Here is a 22,176-nt window from a genome sequence, read left to right as displayed (position 1 = left end):
AAAAAATTTATAAGAGTCAACTTTAATAATGTAAAATATCAAATAATCCTAATCGCGAATTCGGGACAAAATGATATACTTCTTTGGTATATTTTCTTGTATACACATTTTAGCTTTGTGTACACGTTGATTCAATCAACTTTTAATGATTCTCAAAATTGTCATATCCTATACGTTCCATAGTTATTACTTTAATATAGAACTTGTTTACATAAGAATAAAATTATAAACTTAATTAAACTTTAAAAAAAAACATGAAAAATTCATGGCTCGATTTTAATAATAAAAATGCATAAAATATAAAATAATCTTATTTGCATATACGTGGCGAAGTAAAATCTGAGGCGAAATATTAAGTCGTTTCAATTTCTTAAATACATGTTTACACCCATCGTCATTTTTTAAACGTTTTGACGAACTTTCGAAAATAACTCAATAATTAGACTCTTCAGCCACAGTTTGTGAAGACGTCTTCAACATATATCCTCTTCTTTTTCTCATGCCATAATCATTGCTACAGAAAATTTTTTATACGCGAACAAGAAAATTTTTTTTGATTAAATATGTCAATCGTTCAAAAAATCTAATAACGATCTCTGATTTTAATATATAGAAAGAAACTTAACCTAATTTGTAACGCATCTGAAAAGAAAAACTAGATCTCCATGCATAGAAAATGATTACTATTTTTTCGCAGCACGGAGAAAGGGAGAGAAACGATATTTGGCATATTAATACGCAATTTTTCTCTTTTAAAAAGTAATAACACTATTGAGACTTTTCTTTCGTCAATTCAAATTAATTAATTTAATCAATTTTTAACTGAAAATATAATAGAAAACACTTGGACGCTCCTTTTTACAAGCGATTACTCTAATTATTACAAGAAAATCACGCAATTTTGCTTGTAATCCAAAATCTATCCATCGCGAATGTCTTCTTGCCCATTGTTTATTAAATATATATAATTATTTTTTATTAATTAATTATTTATTAAAAATATTATATCCATAACATATTTCACGAGAGAAAAATATTTAAAATTACATTGTGAAATATTCAAAGCGTAAATAATTATAAACGCATATGAAACAAAAAGAGCCTATCCTAATCTAATCTAAAAATAAATAAATGCTATAAATCAAAAAATATACTCGTGCCGATGTGGACTTTTCATCTTCGATATGATTAAGTAATCGGAAGGATTTAAAAATTTACTTACTACTAAAGATTGTTCATCACCCCTAGTTTTATAATGGTTTACACCAACAATGAAACCAGGCGTAAGTCTTCACTAATTTTGATGAACAAGGTCTCATTTTAAAGATGAAAATTTAATTTATAATCCTACTTTTTCGAATTGTCGAAATTTTTTTTTTAATAGTGTTAAAAATGTTTTTTCTTTGAGAATAATTTATGCATAAATAAAAAGCTTTATATACATACATACATACATACATGCATGCATACATATATATATATATGATATATATATATGATATATATATATATATATATATATGATATATTATTTTTAATGAAGATCAAAATACGAGTTTGTTTCCCCATTACCTGCGAGATTTTTCTCTCAACGCTATTTTGTTATAGTTTCCTCTATAAGAGTTCACTTCATATTATTACTACTATTACTATAATAATAATATGTAATATAATAATATAATAATAAAAATAGTCATAAGAACAAAAATAACGTGCTTATGACGATCAATCCTAGGTTTCCAAGTATTAACATGCCTAACATTTGCTATTATGATATAAAATGTATTAAATAATATTTAGATGTATATAAATAATATTTGAGTATATTTTTATTATTATTATTATTATTATTATATTTAAAAACGTGAGTTTACGATACTAACTACTTATTTCAACTATACGAAAACAATCTTAATGACGCGCGCTTGTTTGTAGTTCTTATTTTGTCCATACCTGTCGTTAAAGTCACACACGCTTTGAACGAAAGATGATAAGCAGTACTGAAATAAAATCAACAATAAATCGACATAACTTGATACGAAAATCATCCAAATGAGAAGCACTTAATTTATTTCTAGATTTACCCATGAAGTTAGAATATTTATAGATTCAGAATATATTTCAGTTTCAGAATTGAAAAGAAAAAAGTAAAATATTTATAGGTTCAGAATATATTTCAGTTTCAGAATTGAAAAGAAAAAAGAAAAATATTTATAGGTTCAGAATATATTTCAGTTTCAGAATTAAAAAGAAAAAATAAAAAGAAATATTTTCGCCGTATTTTTTTTTTATAAAGTTCTTTAACGACACGTATGCAATAATATGTGAATATAAATCATGAATATTAAGTCTTAGTCATAATTAGGCTGAAACATTGTAATCGTAACTAAAAATAATGCAAACGATTAATTGGATTTCTAGAATAAAGGCTAGGACAGACTAGGATAATAAGAAACACTAGTTAAGCGTCGCAGAAAACTAATGCTGCCTCTATTGAGTAATTATTGTAATTCGTATGTAGCTTTGTCTAGACTCGTGCATCCGCCATATTTTCACTTTTACACAATGGGAGATGCCAATCTTCTTTGGAAATTTAATCTGTGCGCACTTTGTATGTATATACATATGAACACATATATACGAATGTCAAAGCGGACATGGCGAACTTCAGCGAGAATTCACACGAAATGACAGAAAATAACATTCAACAACGTTGTAATATACAATGGGTAAAATTAAATGTGGGCGGAACATATTTCTTAACTTCAAAAACTACGTTGGCCCGGGATCCTAATTCATTTCTGTATCGACTTTGTCAAGAAGATTCGGACCTCATATCGGACAGGGTTAGTTCCTATTGTGAGGTTATTTGTAACTATTACTTATTATTACTTGTTACATATTTTATGTGAAACGGAAGTAACACATGAAATAAAAATCTTTTAATGTAATCCTTTTTATCGTGTTGTAAGCATTCATATAAATATTATATTATATACATAAATTTAAGGCTAGCAACATTGTAGCAATGATTTATAACCTAAAAAAATACAATTATGTATCTGCATTACTCTATTAATATTGTATAATTAATATATATCATATTTTAATCATATAAATAGATCATATAAAAAAAAAATTATTCGTGTACATAACATTTAAAAAGTTGTGAGTGATTCTTTGATATAATGCGAACCTTGCATCGAAACAATGTGAATTGATTAAATTAATACAATTATGTGTATAGTGATACGATATAGTGACTTAAACGATTTTTTTTATAGGATGAAACTGGTGCTTACTTAATAGACCGTGATCCAACATATTTTAGTCCTATCTTAAACTATTTAAGACATGGTAAATTGGTTATCAATAAGGACTTAACTGAAGAAGGTGTATTAGAAGAGGCAGAGTTTTATAATATTACGGAACTAATTCGACTAGTTAAGGAACGTATTATAATGCGAGATACAAGACCTTTGAGAGATTCAAAGAAACATGTCTATAGAGTATTGCAATGTCATGAGGATGAATTAACACAAATGGTATCAACAATGTCTGATGGATGGAAATTTGAACAGGTATATATAACAAAACAATTTGTGATTAATTAATTAATATGACAAGTTTGAAATTTTATATTTAAATTGAACGTTTTTTGCATTATATTATTATATTAAAGAAAATTCTATATAAGTTTATTATATAACTATTCTTTTTAGCTAATCAATATAGGCTCCCAATATAATTATGGGAATGATGACCATGCTGAATTTCTATGTGTGGTGAGTCGTGAATATGGACCAAGTCAAATCAATAGCAAGGAACAGGAATCAACTGATCGTGTTAAGGTACACTTTCCCATATCCTCTATTTAAGTCCTTGTCCTAGTTAAAATTGCTATGTATAATATAATTTGTATATTGAACGAATATTACGTTCAATATACTTTATTCTACTACAAAAACTATATGGTGGTTATTTTCTTCGTAGCTTTTTTATTAAATGGATATACTTGAAAGACATTCGTATAAATATCCCGATGTGCATAGTTTCATATTCATATGCACATAAATAAATAAAACATATTTTATCAGTATTACCTTAAGCACCTTTCTTGGAATATTTATTTTAATATACAATTTTAGTAATATATTTTTTTATGTATTTATACATTGTATAATGGCCAAAGATAATTAACATTATATGCAATTCTTGGAATAACACTATTTGCCTCTAATCATTTTATTTATATTATTATATATTGGCATTTATAAATTTCATGTTCTATTATTTTCAATAATTAAATGACATAAAAATTTAAAAAAAGAAAAGAAATTCACTTATAAAAATGAAATTAAAAAATTAAACTGAAATCTTGTAAATAACATAAAATATTCATTTATATGATCATTTTTCATAAGATAAGTTTTACATATAACATTAAAATTAAAAGTTCACATGATTTTAATTTTGTCATAAAAAACATTTTATTGATTTTTAACAGAACTGAACAGATTCTTACTTAACTTTATATCAATTCAAAATTTTTTACATTAATTTGCATGAGCATGTTCTGCCTCTGATATTTGTTGTATGTATCAAATTACTATTATTGTAACGCATGCTATTGATTTAATAAAGATTTTTATCTTTCATTGGTTTGGTTTCTCTTGCCCTGTGTCCTGCATGAATTAATAATGCATGTTACAATTAGTTCATTATATGTTACGCTTATTTATTTGGTTATAATAGTGTTTAGTAAAGAAATTAATTATTTACTACTAAAAAATACAGATTATAATATGAAAATAAATAAATAATTTTATTAGTAACAAGATTGATTTCAATTTTCGATATTTAAGATATTACTAGTACATCATATATGTTAATTGATTATACAGTTTGTTATTTCTCTCTGTATTATTATATTTAAAAAATACATTTTTTATTTTTTAATCGAATTTATAAGTTATATTTGCAATAAAATAATTCTGTACAGCAACAATATAGCAGAGGCTGAACAATAATGATATATCATACATTATTTATGTTAAAAAGAAATTTAAAATAATATAATAAAATATCAATGATTTTAAAATTGCATAAAGATTGATAATTTTATTTTACTTAATTTTGTTTATTTCCAACAATCAAAATATTTGAATTATGGGGTTGTATTTTAGGTCTTACAACAGAAGGGATCACGCATGTAATCTAAATCCGTCCCTTATCCCTTCTTGCCTCCTTTAATTAGATCAACTGTGCAGCAAGAAGACGAAGACTGTATCTGTTTTTTAGTTAATAGTTTATTTTTTAAGATTTATACAGTCTCCATTTGTAAGTTTTTCATTTCTATATGATAATAATGTAGCGAAAAAATAATATGCAGAACTGTAAAAATTTTAATTATATTTTTTACAGATATTTATTATTTAGCAATATTGTATATGAAACTTTTAAAGTGAAAACTATTACACCTTCATTATTAATGAAGATATGTACATTTTCATTTACTTGTTGTAATGAAAGACATTATTTTCACGGAGAATATTTCACTTACTCAATATTTTATAATTTTATAAAAGTTAACAATTGAAATAATTCTAGAAAGATACTATTCTTTTTTTTTTTTTTTTTTTTTTTGATACATTACAGTAATCTGCTTTCAAAGGAGACATACTAAGGATAAAATGGCAAACATGTTACTAATAACCAAAGTTATCTAACAATAGCTAAAGTTATGTTTTAGCTTTACTGAGTAGTTTAATGGACAATAGTGTTTATGGAAGTCATCTTTTTCATAAAAAATTTCTACAAAGAATGTAGATATACGTGGTAGTGCATAGCTTATCCTTTTGTACCAAATTTTTTGTATAAGATTTCTTTTTATTTGTAATTATATCATAAGATTCTCTAAATTACTTACCTTGCACTGCCGCTACAAAACATAATGTACATGATATTTATATAGCTAGCATTATAACTTTCAGTATCTGGATCAAAGTGTTTACTACTAACTTGTTAAGTAGTCTTCAGATACATATTAGTATTGAAACAATAAAAAATTTTTAAAGAAAATAACTTGTTACATTATTCTCTAAGATCACAATGTTGGGCCTTATGCTATAAAACAGGTAAACATTCAAAAAATTATATCACAAAAAATAATAATTATTGATTATGATGCAGATTATTTAGCTACATATATGTTCGTCCCTTTAATAATAAATAAAATCATTAAGGGGATAATGAATTATTATATATATTTCGTTTTTATAAGTTTTGATTAATTTGTGACTTCGTATAATATGTACATACACATATATATATATATAATTCTCAGTAATAATAATACTGAGAAAAATTGCAATAGACATTGTTTGTCAATTGTTTCAGGCCTACTAAGAAATCATCCTAGACAATATATGCATATTTAGAAATTGAATAAGAAAAAAAAAATATATGTACCTAAAACATATTATTCTAAATATAATTAATACAATATTGCATTGATTGATCAATAAGTAACATTGGAATTTCCAGTATTTTATATCTAAATAAACAATATTGTATACAGTATTTTTTACTGATCATTCCAACATATTACTTATTGGCAAATCCAATATATGTATAATCCTAATATTTCAAGACATAACAGATCAATGACATTAGCAGTAAATTACATTTTTACATTATAAAGAAATATATTAAAAATATTATTAACAACAGGTTTATTAACCTCGAAACTTGAAATCTTTAGATGATCGTAATACTTTTGATAAAATTATTGATTGCAATATCAATTACTTTTGTGACAATTATATTAAGAAGTAAAACAGTAATTCGTCAATAACTTTAGGACCATTATTATTAATCCAATTTTTATGTATATTTCAACCAATATAACAAATTTCTTTCTTAATTGAATATATCTCTTTAATTCAGTTAATGTTAATATTTATAAATCTATATAATTCTCAACCTATAAAAGAATTTATGCGTTTATAAATGAATTTTTGAACTATATAAATCCAATATTTAATTTTAATTATGAGGGTGGTGTGTGTGTATATTATATATATATATATATATATACATATATATATATATATATATATATACGTGCGTGTTGTGTATATATGTGCATATATATGTAGACACACACATATTATAAAAATATCCCTTTAATACTACTATTTATAAGAAATGTAAGAAAAAGTAATAGAAAAAAATATATATAATAAATAGAAATAAATGAATTTATATTTCAACTTAATTTTCTTGTGAAAAATATGAGGTAGTAATAAATTGAACCTTATTAAATTTATAGAAGATATATTTTATTTACATAATAATATTTGAAATATTTCACATGTAATTTGATAGTATGTACTATGTCACAAAATTATAGTCTTTTAGAAATTATGTATGTATAAAATATGCCGATTAAAATAAATTTATAATTTATATATTTAATGAATAATTACATTACATTAGGAAACATTTTGTTTTAAAAGATGAATAAGAATGAATAATAGAAGACTTTATAAATACTATAGTAACTATATATAAGAATATGTCCATATTTGGAATTTATTATTTTAATATGAAAATTAGATTAAAATTAATATTTTTAACATTATTTTTAAAATTCACTTTAAAATACTTTGAAATTAAAAAGGATCTATGTTTACATTTTATTCATGATATGAAACATCATTTAATAATTTATATTTGAATGATAGCTTATACACAATTATATTCAAATAATGCACAAGTAAACAAATTAATGTAAGCGCACATGTAATTTTAATTTTAATTTTATTCCATTAATACTGCAACAATATAGCTGATTAAGAATTAATTAATAAGAAAAAAAATAATCACTGAATAAGTGTACATAATTGGCTGGCTAATACTTATAAAGATTAAGATATATAGATCTTTTATATCTTTATAATACATGTGTATATGCATGTAATTTCATAAGTAACACTGTTTTATGATCATTATTTGCACATTTATTGTTAATATAAACAAAAAAAAACTTACATTAATAAAGTTAAATGTCATTTCGTAGTAACTTTAGTTTATGAAATAGTACAGTAACTTTAGATGCAATAATTATTATACATTAATGCAATTCTGTGTAAATTATGATTATTGAAAAGATTATATTTATTAAATAGTCTTTTCAAAAGATAACTTACGCTTTAATATTACGATAAAGACATTGTAAACATTTAATTTTTGTTTAAGTATATGAGTATAATTTCATTAAATTTTATAGTTACATTATATTACTTGTAAAATAAATAAACTTTCAAAGCAAATTACAATCCTAATTATTTGTATCTATCATTGCTTAAATTAAATAAAGAGCTTATTAAAAAATTTTGATTATAATTAATTTCATTTCTAAGATCTTTATTTTCATACAAATATTGTATAAATATTTATAAGTAATATTTTACCAATAATAAATCATAATAATCATAAAGTACAAAAAATATTAAAATATAAAAACTTATTTATTACTATATATGCTTATATACACATATAATACAAATTATAAAGATTTAAAGATGTATATAAATATGAACATTATAGTCATGCTCTTATTATAGTAGTACCTAAAATTATAATTTTTATGTTACATATAAAATCTTATTTAAGGCATATTAGCAATTGTTTTCAAAGGTTGATCAAGATATTTAGCAAGCGCTTGTGCTTTTTCTCTTAATAATCCAAATCCCACATTCTCTTTAGCATATAAACATAATAATAAATTTGCTACTTCTGTAATCACCACTTTGCCTTCCTGGAATTAGATATTTATGAATTTTTAATTATAATCTAATATTATAACGTTGTTGTGCTTCTTTTATAACTTGCATTTGAAATTTTATGTAATAAGTATAAACATATGAGATAATTACAAAATATTTAAAGCTTAGTTTGTTAATAAAAGATAATCAAGCGTCAAGAAAAACGTAGCTTTTAATTCATTTTTTATATTATAGTTTTTAATATCTTTTAAAATCTTATTTATATCTATTAAGAATTACAAACTACAATATATTTGATTTTGAATTATTCAAAGAAAATTATTCAAACTATTACTTCAAAAAGTTCCTTATATTGTATGAAATAATTTTATACATATTATATGATTACCACACAATCCATCAAAACAAATTGTAATTTATCTTCTTTAAATGCATTTCTTCCATTCTTTTCATAAGCTGACCAAATATTACTTGTAATTGCAGCAGTTATTCTAGCATCTTTGTCTCCATAGCCACTATAAGCTAATAGACCACCATCTCTATTGAGCAACCTGTAATATTATTTATTATTAATTTCTTACAAATACATAACAATTTATTTCATACATAACGGAATGAAATTTACTATAATTGACTATAGAAAAGTATAATTTAATACTACGATATAATAAATATACATTTCATTTATTTTACTTATAAAAATAAATGTATAAATATATATTAAGTAGTATATTATAATACACTTAATGACGTTGTGTATAGGTTAACAGCACGACAGTTTACTAAGTTAAATATTTAATTTATTACTTACAAAGTATTTTCAACTCCACCTGTATTTGCCTGGCTCAAAACTTGCGTAAGAGCTTTTGGTTTCAACATAGCGTAGTATTTCTCTTTAAAAGAAACTTATTCTATCTCTGTCAAAATCCAAGTAGTCTCACCTTTTTTTAATATGTGTGTGTATATGGCTGGATGTAACTATATGCATCTTCTCATTGATTCTGAAAATCTAAAAAATTGTAATATAGTCATATAAAGTTTTGATTGGTCAGTACTAATGGAGATATAAGAGAATTACCCAATCAAGAACCATTTCCTAAGAGTTCATTTCTTTTTTCGAACACGAATATGAAACATAAACATATTTTTATAATTGAAAATACTATATCTTAAATATTTAATTATAGAATTTAATTTATAGAGATTATGCACAATTTACTTATTAATTATAAAACACTATCCACACTAGTTAATGATGATTCGTATTTATTTCATCAAATTTAATAAAATTAATTAAACAATATAAATTTGTTGAATCAGTATTATTTCTAAATGAATTCATTATTTACCTATATACCTTCAAATATTTAAATAAATATAATATTTTTATCTCGTATTTTATATCTTCAACAATTTATGTAAACTTTTAATTTTAATGTAATAAAAAATAAAAAATCGATGAGATTTATTAACCAATTGAGAAAAGATATTAAAGAGCTTAAGCTATATTCACAAAGAAATCGATGCATTCGTTTTTCTGCTTACTTCGTTGCGCTCTTTATCTTTTGTATATGCACGTTAGTGCATGCTATACATACTTTTATCGAAGTAACGTTTCATGTTGTGCATTGTGTAGTAGTGATAGCAATAAAAAGAAGTATAAAGAAAACGGAATATACGGATCAAGTAAGAGAAACATTTACTTGCATACACTACTATTCTTCATGTGCGTATTCTGGTTATGGCTTTTTAAAAGATCTGTTACTGTTCTTTTAATATACTTTATTCTTCCATACTCTGTATGTATATTAAAACGTCGAGGCGAAGTTACGTATAACTATTTCTACGTAATAAATAGAAATATACAAAATAATGGGCTGATTTCTTAGGTAACTACAGATATTTCTAGATAATAAAATTTTTCAAGTATTTTTACTACGTATCTTCGAGTAAAATAATTCGTGCAATTTGTAATTTTTAAAGAAATTTCTGTACATAGAAAACAATTGTTAGTACAAGCAGTAATCTTTTATATTTCGTACTTGTCTCTTCGTATTTATACATATATATTCTAATATTAGTATATACAGTTAAATTATATATGTTTTTAATTATATATATCTTATTACTTTTAATAAAAGTTATAATAACATAAGGTGATTTCATTCATATATAATATAAAGGTAATTATATATATTATATTTAAAAGATGAAGTATTTCTACAATAATTTTTGTTGTTGTTAAATAAGTTTTAATGTTATATTTTCAAAGATCATTGCTTATACTTTATATTTTGTAAATATTAAATTTACAAATAATTTTGAAATATTTATTACAGATATATTATGTAAAAATCTTTTATTAAAAATATATTTTTAATATGTTGCAGTATATATTCTGAAAAAACACATATGAGTTTTCAAAGCACATGCCAGGATAAGGATTTATAAACTTTTATTTTCGATATCTAAGACTACATGAAAGACTTAAATAAGAAGTTATTGCAGTTATTATCTGCAAAAAAAATTTCATCTCTTAAAACAAGTGATATTCATGCAAATCAACTAACATATGATACTGGTTTCGATAATGACAATGTTTGTCAAACAGAATCTAAGACTTCTGTATCTCCATTATTCGGCCATTATAGATATGACCACTCCTTTTTTCATCATAATAATCCTGTTAATATACCAACTTTACCCAATTATTTACCACCAATTGGAGTATTTTGGGACATTGAAAATTGTCATGTTAGTTCAAAGTTATTACATAAATTTCTTTTATTATATATTATATTTCTCTATAATATAATGTATTATAGAAACATTTTTTCATTTATTACCGATTTTATAAGATCATATGATTCATACCAAACATTTTTATCATATGTATCTTCTATAGGTCCCAAAAGGAAGATCTGCTATGGCAGTTACGCAAGTAATTAGAGATAAATTTTTTAGTGGTTACCGAGAAGCAGAATTTATTGTGGTTTGTGATGTTCAAAAAGAAAGTAATCAAGTAATGCAAGAATTAAATGATGCACAGGTAATATATATTAAATGATGCACTGGTAATAGATTAGTAAATACAATTAGATTAAATTAAACAGATAAATAATAATTATAAATTTTTTGTTAAGATAAATATTTATTTTTATATTAAATATGTCTGCACTCTTTTTTACTACTAGGTTAATTTAATACATGTTGCTGCAACATGTAAAAATGCTGCCGATGAAAAACTTAAACAGTCTATCAGAAGATTTGCTGATACTCATGGTAGTCCAGCAGCAATAATTTTAATATCAGGAGATATTGACTTTGCTGCTGATCTTAGTGATTTACGATATAGAAAAAAAATTCATGTAATACTTCTTCATAATAAAAGTACCTCAGAAGCATTGATATTATGTGCTAATGAACATTATGATTTTATGGATCTTATGGAACCATTGCCATCTAGATCTGTATTAAAGGTAAATTTACTTTTATTGATTTAAAAATTTTTATTTTAAATAGATTAACATTTAATTGAAATCATCTTAAATATATGAACATACAAGGTAATGTAATAGATAACCAACACTTCTTATGATAATTAATTCAGTTATTCTATTATGCATTTTGTAATACTATAATATTTACATGCGTAATAAAATATGTTAATAAATGATAATTTATTTTCTCTTAATTTGTTTTGTAGATCAGTTCTATATATATTTAAATATGTATTTATCAAGTACATCCTATTGTATCATGCATTGTGAAATATTTTCTTTTTTAATGTTGTATTATTTATAACATATTATTATATCTTGTAGTTATATAAATTGATATTATATACTTTTAAAATATATTGTGTAATCAGTAATTAGTTTCTTTTAGAATCAATAACTTTCATTAAAAATTTTTGCTATATTTACATATATTGCAATATATCTTTTTCAGGCTAGCGAATATCATGATCTCGTAGTCAGTAATCTTCCTGAAGATAAGGATGTTGCAGTTATTAAACGACGACTTCAAAAATTGTCTGATAATTGTGGTGGTCGAGTAGTAGGAATCCAATTTAGAACTGCCATTGTGCGTTTTTCTTCAGAAACTTCTGCAAAAAGGTACATATTTAATAATTTTCAAACATTTGTTAATTTCTATTCGTTAATTATAAGCTTTAAATGTAATAAGAATCTAAACAATCCTGCCTCAATATTTTATTACTTCAAATTTAAATAACCCGCCTATACATTCCTTTCTTTGTGATTGGATCATTGTATACTTAAAAAAAATGTCATATATACATTGAACAGCACTGCCAAAGTAGGGGCAAGGACACAAGTAAGAAAGTATTTGAATTGTAGCAAACAATGTAACGACTGTAGTATTATTCCAAATACTTGATATATAAATTTTGTTTTGGTTATACTTTGCATTTGATTAGTTAAAGTACAGCCAGTTGGTAATATTTCAAAATTAGTTATTTTAAGTAATGCATTGATATTATTTACTTTTACTTTTGTATATTCCTTAGTTTAATCTGATGATTTTAATTTATTATAAGGTAAGTTAAGTTCTATTAAAGATATATACTATTTTGTGAATATTGATTATTGAAAATTAATTAAAGATATTAGTATAGATTTTGTATAATAAGATGTACTCACTATACTTTCTTGATCCTTTAAATAATTTAAAAATAGGTGTATTTGTATATTTTACTGTTACTTTACAAGGTCATGTACAAATAAAATTGCTGTATGTAATTTCTATCAGCTGACTGTATCTTATGACAATGTGACCTTTTCTATAGGGCTCAGAAACGTATGGATGGAGAATATGTTTTTGACTCAAAGATTTCTGTAAGATTTTTCAAGGAAATAGGAATCAGTAACAATAAAAGTCAAGGTATATAATTCTAAATTTATTTTATGTTATTATTTTGACAATAGTTCTCTTTTACATAAGTATATATTCCTTTAAGTTTGTGTCTTTAGTTTATGATCACATGATTTGAATGTTTCTTCTTAACTGTACAATGTATATAATAAAATCTTTTTTAAAACAAATTTTTAAATAGTACATATATACATATTTTTATATGTTTCTTGTGTCTAAATTAAAATTATAGAGAAGATATTATATATTAATATAATTTTAAATAATATATTATCATATATATCACATTTTTAATTAAATATATCTTGACTGTAGGAAATTCCATAACTCGAAATCGTGCTATAAGTGAATCAGAAATTATAGCTAACTCTTCTAGGCAAATGTATAGTGCAAGTGCTTCAATAGCGGGTGCACGAACCCTTCAAGTTCCACATTATCAATCATCATCACCTGTGGTAGGACCATATACTACTTGGGCAGGAGTACCCTGTACTCCTGTTAGTGTTTCTTCAGGGTATGTCTTATTTATTGTATAATATTTATTTATAGATAATTAAATCATTTTTATGATGATATTCCGAGAAAGAGCCTTTGAGTCACAAGTTGATATTTTATCCTTGTTGATTTGGGCTATGAATTTTAGAAGCTTTGATCTTATCTGAATTATGATATAATAATATAGTAATTATGTACTATTATTTTATTTACAAATTATTAATTATATCATGTTTTTAGAATGATTCAGCAACCACCAATTTTTGTTGCTAGACCATATTCATCAAATAGTGATGTAACATTTAACAGAACTTATAATGAACTAACTAGAGTTCAATCACCGTTGATTTGGCAAGTTGCTGGTTCTCAGCAATTCAATCATTTATGGGAAGACCAGTATAAGGTAAATTTTTAAATCTTTCCATTAAATGTAATATTCTTATAAAAGCAAATTGTAAAATAACATTTAACAATAAATAACATTTTAAGATGGAGAAAACAAAACTGTCGAGCAAACGAATTCATGCCCCGCAGGCTCGGGACAATAGTGCTACTAATGGTACAATATCAAGAACACCAGAATGTCTTCGACCTATTAGAGGAGCTCACAGTTCATTCATTCATGCTTCAGAATGGGCAGGTAGGAGATAATTATATAACTTTTCAAGTATACAGTAATAAAAATATTGTAATTGTATATCAATAATTATTATTTTTTATTTCCTTGTTACATAGTTCATTCTCAAACAAATACCTACAAACGTCGTAGTCCATCTCCTATGTATGAAACTCAGATACATGAACGAAATAATCAATGGAATGGACAAGTATGTATAAAATTAAAATATTAATTTTATAAATATAAATATTGTTTCATTGTATCTAATATCATAATTTTGTGTAGAATCAACATTCCATATTCATACGTAACACCAGAACACCATCGCCATATGAAGGTACTATGATACGAGTTATAAACCAGCAAAATAATCACTTCTCTCCATATCATCAAAATGATGCAGAAAATGAAGAAGTAGAAGTGAGTTTTATAATATGCAATATATTATTTATATTATGTATAATATGTAAAATATATACATATATAATAATGTTAATACTAAATAAGATATAATACACACACACACACGCATACATATATATATTGAGAAAATACATAATTGTTTCGTTAGAAATTTTTTCATCCAATAAATCGTAATGGAAATGGTACGACTAATGGAAATTATACACCTATTGAATTACAAGTAAGCAATTTAGATCAGAACATTGATCCAAAGGAAATGAAGCATATTCTTTCATCTATTTTCATGGAGCACGTAACAGTAAATCATCAGCTAAATTATTTTTGATTTTTTAAATTATTTTAAGAAATTTTGTTTTATAACAATTTTTTCTAATAAATATTATTTTATAGGTTTTGCATGTATCTATTTTTATGCAATCTGACGGTAATTATGCAGCTAGTGTCAAAGTAGCTTCTTTGCCAGATGCACAATATGCAATTTCTCAATTACATCGTCGTAAAATTGGATACAAGCGTATACTAATATCGTATGCTCATACTGGAGGTCCAAATCCTCAACTTATACGTGCACAAATTGTAATGCTTTTACAAGAAGTACCAGGTCATAAATTGCCACTTTTTAAATTTAGAGAAATGTATGAAAGTCGTTTTATGATATCTATTAGTATTTCTGAGTTGTATAAAATGAAAGATGTATGTATTGTCACTGAAGATGCTAGTGGAAGAATGGTGTCGCTTAATCCAGATCATAGAAATACACCATCTCCATGTTTTAGTACTCCAACTCAGGTAAGTTATATAATTTATGTTTATATAAATTAATTTCATTGTTTTTTTTTTTTTTTTTTATTTTCATACATGATGTTAAACATATAGCCGAGTTTGAATATTTCCAATGATTAGTAGAGCTTTTACTCCTAACATTGTTGAGCTTTGATTATACAATAAAGCGATATTTTTTATACTGATACATTATATTTATATAATTTATTGCATATATCAAGAAGTTTTATAGATTTATAAAAGTTTATTTTTTAAAACACTTAGGAAGGATATGTAGAATTGCCATATTGTATTAAACATACATCAAAACCATGGTCTGATAAAGGTTGGGCTGAACAAGAAATGGCATCTCTGCCAAATGTTAATGTCTCTCTAAAATTACTTGCCCCGCGTATACAGCAATTATTAACTATGCATAATGGAAGTTTGCCACTACCCAGGTATATTTTATTTTAAATTTGATTTGTATTGTTCTTTCTTTGTCAACGTAGAATGAAGCATAGTAGAACAATGAGTAATTGAACAAATATGTAAATATTTAAAGTTGTTAAATATATAGGATAGACATCCATATAACACGATATTCATATAATGCAGTTTTTTATAACATAGTTAAAATATTTCTGCACTTGATTTTCAATGATTCCAACAATGATTAAATTTTAGGATTAATTGCTTTAAGGACAATAAATGCTTTTCTTCTTTAAGTTGTACTATATAATGAAGAAACGTTTTTATAATTTTTCTTTTTTTTTTATTTTAAAAAGATTAAATTTTTTATGGTTTCGTACAAAAAAAGAATTCTTTTACATTATTGTTTGCATTATAAATTATAAAATATGAAGTAGAGACACATAAATGTATTGTTTTTATTTAATGCATTTTTTATCATCTTCTTCTCTAATCATCATAAATGGAATTACCATTTCAAATATATTTTATACAACATCTTATGACAGAATTTCAATTTATTAAATCTTATAATTTTATTACTACTTAATGATACATTCTTCAAATCAGACATTCCTGCCATGTTTTAGTTTGCCAAATTGCTATGCAGCTGAATTTAAAGAACATTTGAAGGTGATAGAGAATGGTGTACCTTTAGAACATTTAGTATCATGTCTATCATTTGTTCAATTAAAGCAAGGCATTGGAAGTGTCAAATACCTTAGTTGGGCTGTAGATAAAGATCATGATGAAAGTCATGAAGGTAAATTTATTATATTATTAATTAATCTTAATTATTAATTATTAATTAAACTTAATATATACTATTCTGTAAGTATAAAAGAATACTAAATGTACATTTTTGTACACATTTTCTTTTAGAAAATAAATGTGTTAGCCCTCCATTGGCAAATCAATTGGCTTTGTTTAGTCGCGAATTAGTGGATCTTCTAAAGACTGCTCCGCACTGCCAACTACCATTTAATCGATTTATTCCAGCTTATCATCATCATTTTGGGAGACAATGTAGAGTCGCTGATTATGGATTTACCAAATTAATTGATTTATTAGAAGCACTTACACATACTGTTCAAGTATGTTAAAATAAGATTTATAGTTATTAATTTGTATATTGCATATATGCATTTTCTAATTAGTAAATATTGATTTAGGTAATGGGAGAAGGAAATAAACGAGTAGTAACACTTTCTCATCGTGCTCAAGTACGTCGTTTTACATCAGATTTACTACGAGTGTTAAAATCAAAAGCAAGTAAACAAGTGACACTTTCAGAATTTCCAAATGTGTATAGCAGAGTAATAGGCAAGTAAAAAAGAAAAAAGTATATGAAATGACAACTTTATGAAAAAATATATCTAAGAAATTATATCTGAATCTAGCTAAACCATGGGATATTGTTGATTATGGTGTATGTGAAATAGAAGATATACTCAGTGAAGTATCAGAGAATACAGTTGTTATGACTACAATTAATGGAGGTGATAAAATGATAGCTATCCCCAAACGTGAGCAAACTGCAGAAGAAATAGAACGTACAAAACAATTTGCATTCGAGGTAAAATACATTTAATTACTAATATAAACAAAAGAAACATTCATAAAATTTTACGTAATTTACCAGGTTGTAGAATTATTGAGACATGTTCCTCAATGTAAAATGCTATTTAATAAATTTGTGCCATCTTATCATCATCACTTTGGTCATCAGTGTCGTGTATCAGATTACGGATTTACTAAATTAATAGAATTGTTTGAAGCTATACCAGATGTAGTTAAAATCGAAGATGGAAGCAATGGTGAAAGGCAAATTAGTTTGACAGAAAAGGAGGGTTTACGTGTTCTCAGTGAACAAATATCAAAGTTAGTAGCTCATACAAAAAGTGGTCTTAGTGTTTCAAATATTGTTCAGAACTTCTTACGACAATTTGGCTACGCATTGCGTCCAGAATTATTTGGTTGTAATTCTGTATTACAACTCATGCAAAAACTTGATGACAGTGTTAAGGTATAATAAATAATCATAATAATGTTTCGATTAAGTTGTTTTTTAATACAAGCATTAACAAGAATTTTATGTATTTAATTACTAGATTATAGATTTAGCAACAGGACCAGTAATAGTTGCAATTGATAAATCTCACTTGCAGCAGTTAGCTTTACAATGTCGTAGAGTGTTAATGGATCAACCTCAACATAAAGCGCCTGTGAAAGAATTTCAACAACAATATTCTCAATATTATTCAAAAACTTGCAATATTGAAGAGCTTAAAAAAGATTTATCTCATGTTGTTCAGGTAAAATGACGTTTTATCTTTATTTGAGAAAAAAGCAAATATTAAATATAAATAATATTATGGATTTTATTTCAGTTTTCAACAATCAATGAAGAAAATTTCATAGAACTAACTCCATTATATTGCTTTGCATGTAATTTATACCGTGTTATGATGAGTTGTGGAGGTCAACTAAATCTTTCACGTTTTGAAGCTGCATATCTAGCAGTCAATGGTTCAGCATGCAGAGCTGCTCAATATGGTTTTCCAACATTGACAGCTCTATTACAAGCATTACCTTGTACTGTGATATTAAAAGATACGCGAAAGGATAAACGGAAAAAGAAAGTAATATATCTTAATAAAAAATTAGCTGGTATGTCAATTATTTTATTTATTAATGTATTTCTCTTAACAAATTTCTAATTTATATTTTTGTATTTTTTCTTTTTCTATTCAAACAGCTGCTGGTATTGCATTACCTGCAATGTATGCGTCAGGTTCATCATATCATGATACAGACTCTAGCAATGAGTCATTTGAAAGTGATTCTTCATCACGTATAAATGCATCTAGTAATGCTTCCACGTTGGAAGAACATGGAAAATGGATAACACATGCAATTAATGGTCATAATTCTTGGAAACAAAATGAAGACAATCACTTTTGGACACAAGATTGTGAAAAACATTGGAAGGTCTTAACATATTCGGAAGAACGATCAAATAATTGGCCATTATTTGAAAATAACAATGAAGATTTTCTTAAAAGTTTGATACATACACCAACAATTATGCAAAACGATTTTCCACCTCCTCCACCTAAACCTGATTCTCCACCTGAGGTATATGCAATATTTTCTATTCTAGATTAATTACTAGTAGTTTTCTATAAAAGTCGCTTTTTTACTATTTTATAAATATACATTTTATGTATATGGACACGCATGTACATAAAATAGTAAACATATTATACATACATATTAAAAAGTCGACTGCATATATAAATATAATATACACAATAAACATATATAAATATATATACAAATATATTTACACACACAAATACATATAAATGTAGGTGGATATAAGAACAAATAATCAATGGAAGTCATCAGTATGGATAGCACCAACAAAGATTTTATATTCCCAAGATGAACGGGTTACGAACGTAGAAGTAAGTGTATTAGCATGAAAAATGTTTTTTATTGTGTTAATCTATCTGTATAATTACAATAATATTAGTTTCTCGAAATATATTTCTATATAGAAAATATTATTTGTAGAAAATATATAGAATTTCTTATTTATACAACTAAATTTTTATCGAGTATTGAAGAAGAAAACATTTTTAATATGAAATAATTACTTTTTAGGTACCTCCATTAACTTTACCTTCCTGGAGTCAAATATCTGAGGATGATACATTAAATTTATTATCACCAACCAAAAACTTATTACCAGCTGCTGCAAATCCCTTAAATCCACGTACATCACCTTATTTTTCAACCAAACACAATTTAGTTGTAGCACCACATCCATCTGAATTACCGCTACCTTCATTGTCGCTAACACCGAAAAAGAATGTATCCTCTGAAAGCATTACAGTCGTGCAAGATTGCATAGAAAAACAAGACGTTAATTCTAACAATATTAGTGAAGTTAATAACACAGGAAATTTCGAAAAGGAAAATAATATTGATAATAGTAAGAAAAATGAAATTCACAACACTCCTACTAAACCATGTAAGCATGGTTTGCTCACATAAAGATAATTTTATTATTATATCATTTTGTATGTAAATGTTCTTATTGATTTTCTTTTCTTTTAGTATTTACAGGAAAACGACGTTTGGCAGCTCAGTTCAACCAACCTCTTCAATCTTAAACATAAATTGAGATTTATAACTTAATTAAATGCAGGCAGTCATTTTAATTTAAAGATATAAACGTTTGAGGTTTTAACTCGTCGGTAGATCGCTGCACAATCATTTGAGTACCTATAAAACTACCTCTTAGTCGGTAGGTATCATTGTAATAATGTCTGAAATTTATATTCCTATACATTCATTTAATTTGTATTTATCCTGCTAGAATAAAAAAAAAAGAAGTTAATTTCAAAATATATGAACATGTATAATATGTAACTACAGTTTCTAAATTGAAAATTTTAAATGAATGAGCAGCGTTTATATCGAATGACACGTATTGATGGTATTGCATACAAAAGTCGTAGCATTTTCCACACTGTGATATAGAATAAGAAGAATGTGAAAATAATTGTACTAGCAATAAAGGAATCGTGCCTTCGCAATGGCATTCAACAGCATGTAAGGTACTTTAGATTTGGGCCGACTTTTCCTACCTCATACGTGATTAGGCAAACAAAAAAAATAAATTAAATTGTATTATATTATTTTTTGACCCTTTGCAGTCCGGATTATTTTCGATATCTCATTTTAAGTAATCTCCATTCATTCATTATTAATTTTTTATCGTTCTTATACTTTACAATTATTTTAAATTAAATATCGAATTTAAAAGGATTAAAATATCGATATTGTTTATAACTGTACAAGATGAAAATATACATCAAATCACCATTATATGTTTGAAATAGGATTTCAATTCATATTTAAAACATAGGATCGCAAAAGGTTACATTTCAAAATAACATTAATTTTTTGTAGATGTTTAAATATCGTTATAGTGTTTATACTTGTATAGATTAAATTTAACAATTTTTAAAGCTATTCTATTGGGCCCAAATCTATTGATTTTTTCGTACAAGTGTGTAGATTCCGAGTTGTATTTGTATAAATTTATTTGCATTTATGAAATAATGTACATGATTCCAGAATAATGTTAAACAAGTACAACTCGAGATTTCTAATTTTATTAATTTACATAACGATCAATTTGTACCATTATTATTATTACTAGTCGTATTTATGACATATTATTTCATTACAGTCAACGTGTTTTATAAATTAATATATAATTTTATAATTATATTATAAGTAATATTATATTATAAGTGATATATATATATATATTTGTAAGGTTATTTGTAAAAATTAGGAAAGATTACATACATAGGAATTTCACACAGTTTCAGTAAGTAAAAAAAAGTTTTAAATGATGATATAACAATTTCTATACAGTATTAAAATTAAAAAAGCTGTGGTACAATTAAAGTGTACATATAATATACTGTAAAATTTTAGCGAAAAATTAAGATTACTTAAAATTATAAAATATGATTGCCTTGAGTAATTTTATTAGAAAAAAAGAAAAGTATTGAAACAGTGAAATAATTTACATCGATTTTTTGTGTGTGAATAGAAAAGCTAATACAGATTAGCCTGAGGAATATCGTTTATATCACATTAAACCATCATTTTAATCTTTCTATTGTTACATGT

At 24.9% G+C, this 22,176-nt stretch overlaps 3 protein-coding genes across 6 annotated transcripts; 2 read left to right on the top strand and 1 right to left on the bottom strand.

The window, feature by feature from the left end:
• Positions 1–2,569: 2,569 nt before the first annotated feature.
• Positions 2,570–6,081, top strand: LOC122632085 (BTB/POZ domain-containing protein KCTD5). Of its 2 annotated transcripts, none has more exons than XM_043818546.1 (4): positions 2,570–2,846; positions 3,285–3,581; positions 3,723–3,851; positions 5,187–6,081. In XM_043818546.1, exons 1-4 carry the CDS (start codon positions 2,658–2,660, stop codon positions 5,214–5,216), a joined length of 645 nt encoding a protein of 214 aa, XP_043674481.1. In that variant the 5' UTR covers positions 2,570–2,657; the 3' UTR covers positions 5,217–6,081. The 2 variants fall into 2 exon arrangements, with proteins under 2 accessions (XP_043674481.1, XP_043674491.1); XM_043818556.1 differs by lacking the exon at positions 5,187–6,081 and adding an exon at positions 3,994–4,108 and having other exon boundaries at positions 2,582–2,846.
• A 2,434-nt stretch (positions 6,082–8,515) lies between these two features.
• Positions 8,516–9,782, bottom strand: LOC122636520 (ragulator complex protein LAMTOR2). The gene is made up of 3 exons (XM_043827802.1): positions 9,604–9,782; positions 9,181–9,343; positions 8,516–8,824 (listed from the first exon to the last, which is right to left on the bottom strand). The coding sequence occupies exons 1-3, from the start codon at positions 9,669–9,671 to the stop codon at positions 8,675–8,677; spliced, it is 381 nt and encodes a 126-aa protein (XP_043683737.1). The 5' UTR covers positions 9,672–9,782; the 3' UTR covers positions 8,516–8,674.
• Positions 9,783–10,325: 543 nt separating this feature from the next.
• On the top strand, positions 10,326–21,080 carry LOC122636470 (meiosis regulator and mRNA stability factor 1). Of its 3 annotated transcripts, none has more exons than XM_043827695.1 (25): positions 10,326–10,681; positions 11,183–11,546; positions 11,698–11,841; positions 11,987–12,271; positions 12,744–12,910; positions 13,603–13,697; positions 14,004–14,202; positions 14,424–14,586; positions 14,673–14,823; positions 14,919–15,010; positions 15,088–15,222; positions 15,374–15,523; positions 15,616–16,014; positions 16,273–16,448; positions 17,049–17,221; positions 17,341–17,552; positions 17,631–17,781; positions 17,859–18,034; positions 18,101–18,484; positions 18,570–18,773; positions 18,849–19,128; positions 19,217–19,596; positions 19,833–19,928; positions 20,128–20,497; positions 20,584–21,080. In XM_043827695.1, the coding sequence occupies exons 2-25, from the start codon at positions 11,271–11,273 to the stop codon at positions 20,637–20,639; spliced, it is 4,914 nt and encodes a 1,637-aa protein (XP_043683630.1). In that variant the 5' UTR covers positions 10,326–10,681; positions 11,183–11,270; the 3' UTR covers positions 20,640–21,080. The 3 variants fall into 3 exon arrangements, with proteins under 3 accessions (XP_043683630.1, XP_043683639.1, XP_043683648.1); XM_043827704.1 differs by having other exon boundaries at positions 10,328–10,478; XM_043827713.1 differs by lacking the exons at positions 10,326–10,681; positions 11,183–11,546; positions 11,698–11,841; positions 11,987–12,271 and adding an exon at positions 13,324–13,353 and having other exon boundaries at positions 12,800–12,910.
• Positions 21,081–22,176: the final 1,096 nt, after the last annotated feature.

The sequence above is a fragment of the Vespula pensylvanica genome, chromosome 1 (genome assembly GCF_014466175.1).
Source record: "Vespula pensylvanica isolate Volc-1 chromosome 1, ASM1446617v1, whole genome shotgun sequence".
Lineage (NCBI taxonomy): Eukaryota > Metazoa > Arthropoda > Insecta > Hymenoptera > Vespidae > Vespula > Vespula pensylvanica.
The sequence above is the reverse complement of the archived record's forward strand: the minus strand, read 5'-3'. Positions and strand labels throughout refer to the sequence as shown.

Bases quoted from the DNA above. Each gene is read 5' to 3' on its own strand.
- LOC122632085 (XM_043818546.1), top strand. From the start codon at position 2,658: ATGGCGAACTTCAGCGAGAATTCACACGAAATGACAGAAAATAACATT. The intron at 2,847-3,284 runs GTTAGTTCCTAT...TTTTTTTTATAG, and splicing joins CGGACCTCATATCGGACAGG to GATGAAACTGGTGCTTACTT. The intron at 3,582-3,722 runs GTATATATAACA...TATTCTTTTTAG, and splicing joins ATGGATGGAAATTTGAACAG to CTAATCAATATAGGCTCCCA.
- LOC122636520 (XM_043827802.1), bottom strand. From the start codon at position 9,671: ATGTTGAAACCAAAAGCTCTTACGCAAGTTTTGAGCCAGGCAAATACA. The intron at 9,344-9,603 runs GTAAGTAATAAA...ATAATATTACAG, and splicing joins GGTGGAGTTGAAAATACTTT to GTTGCTCAATAGAGATGGTG. The intron at 8,825-9,180 runs GTAATCATATAA...ATCTAATTCCAG, and splicing joins TTGTTTTGATGGATTGTGTG to GAAGGCAAAGTGGTGATTAC.
- LOC122636470 (XM_043827695.1), top strand. From the start codon at position 11,271: ATGAAAGACTTAAATAAGAAGTTATTGCAGTTATTATCTGCAAAAAAA. The intron at 14,203-14,423 runs GTATGTCTTATT...TCATGTTTTTAG, and splicing joins CCTGTTAGTGTTTCTTCAGG to AATGATTCAGCAACCACCAA. The intron at 15,223-15,373 runs GTGAGTTTTATA...TTGTTTCGTTAG, and splicing joins CAGAAAATGAAGAAGTAGAA to AAATTTTTTCATCCAATAAA.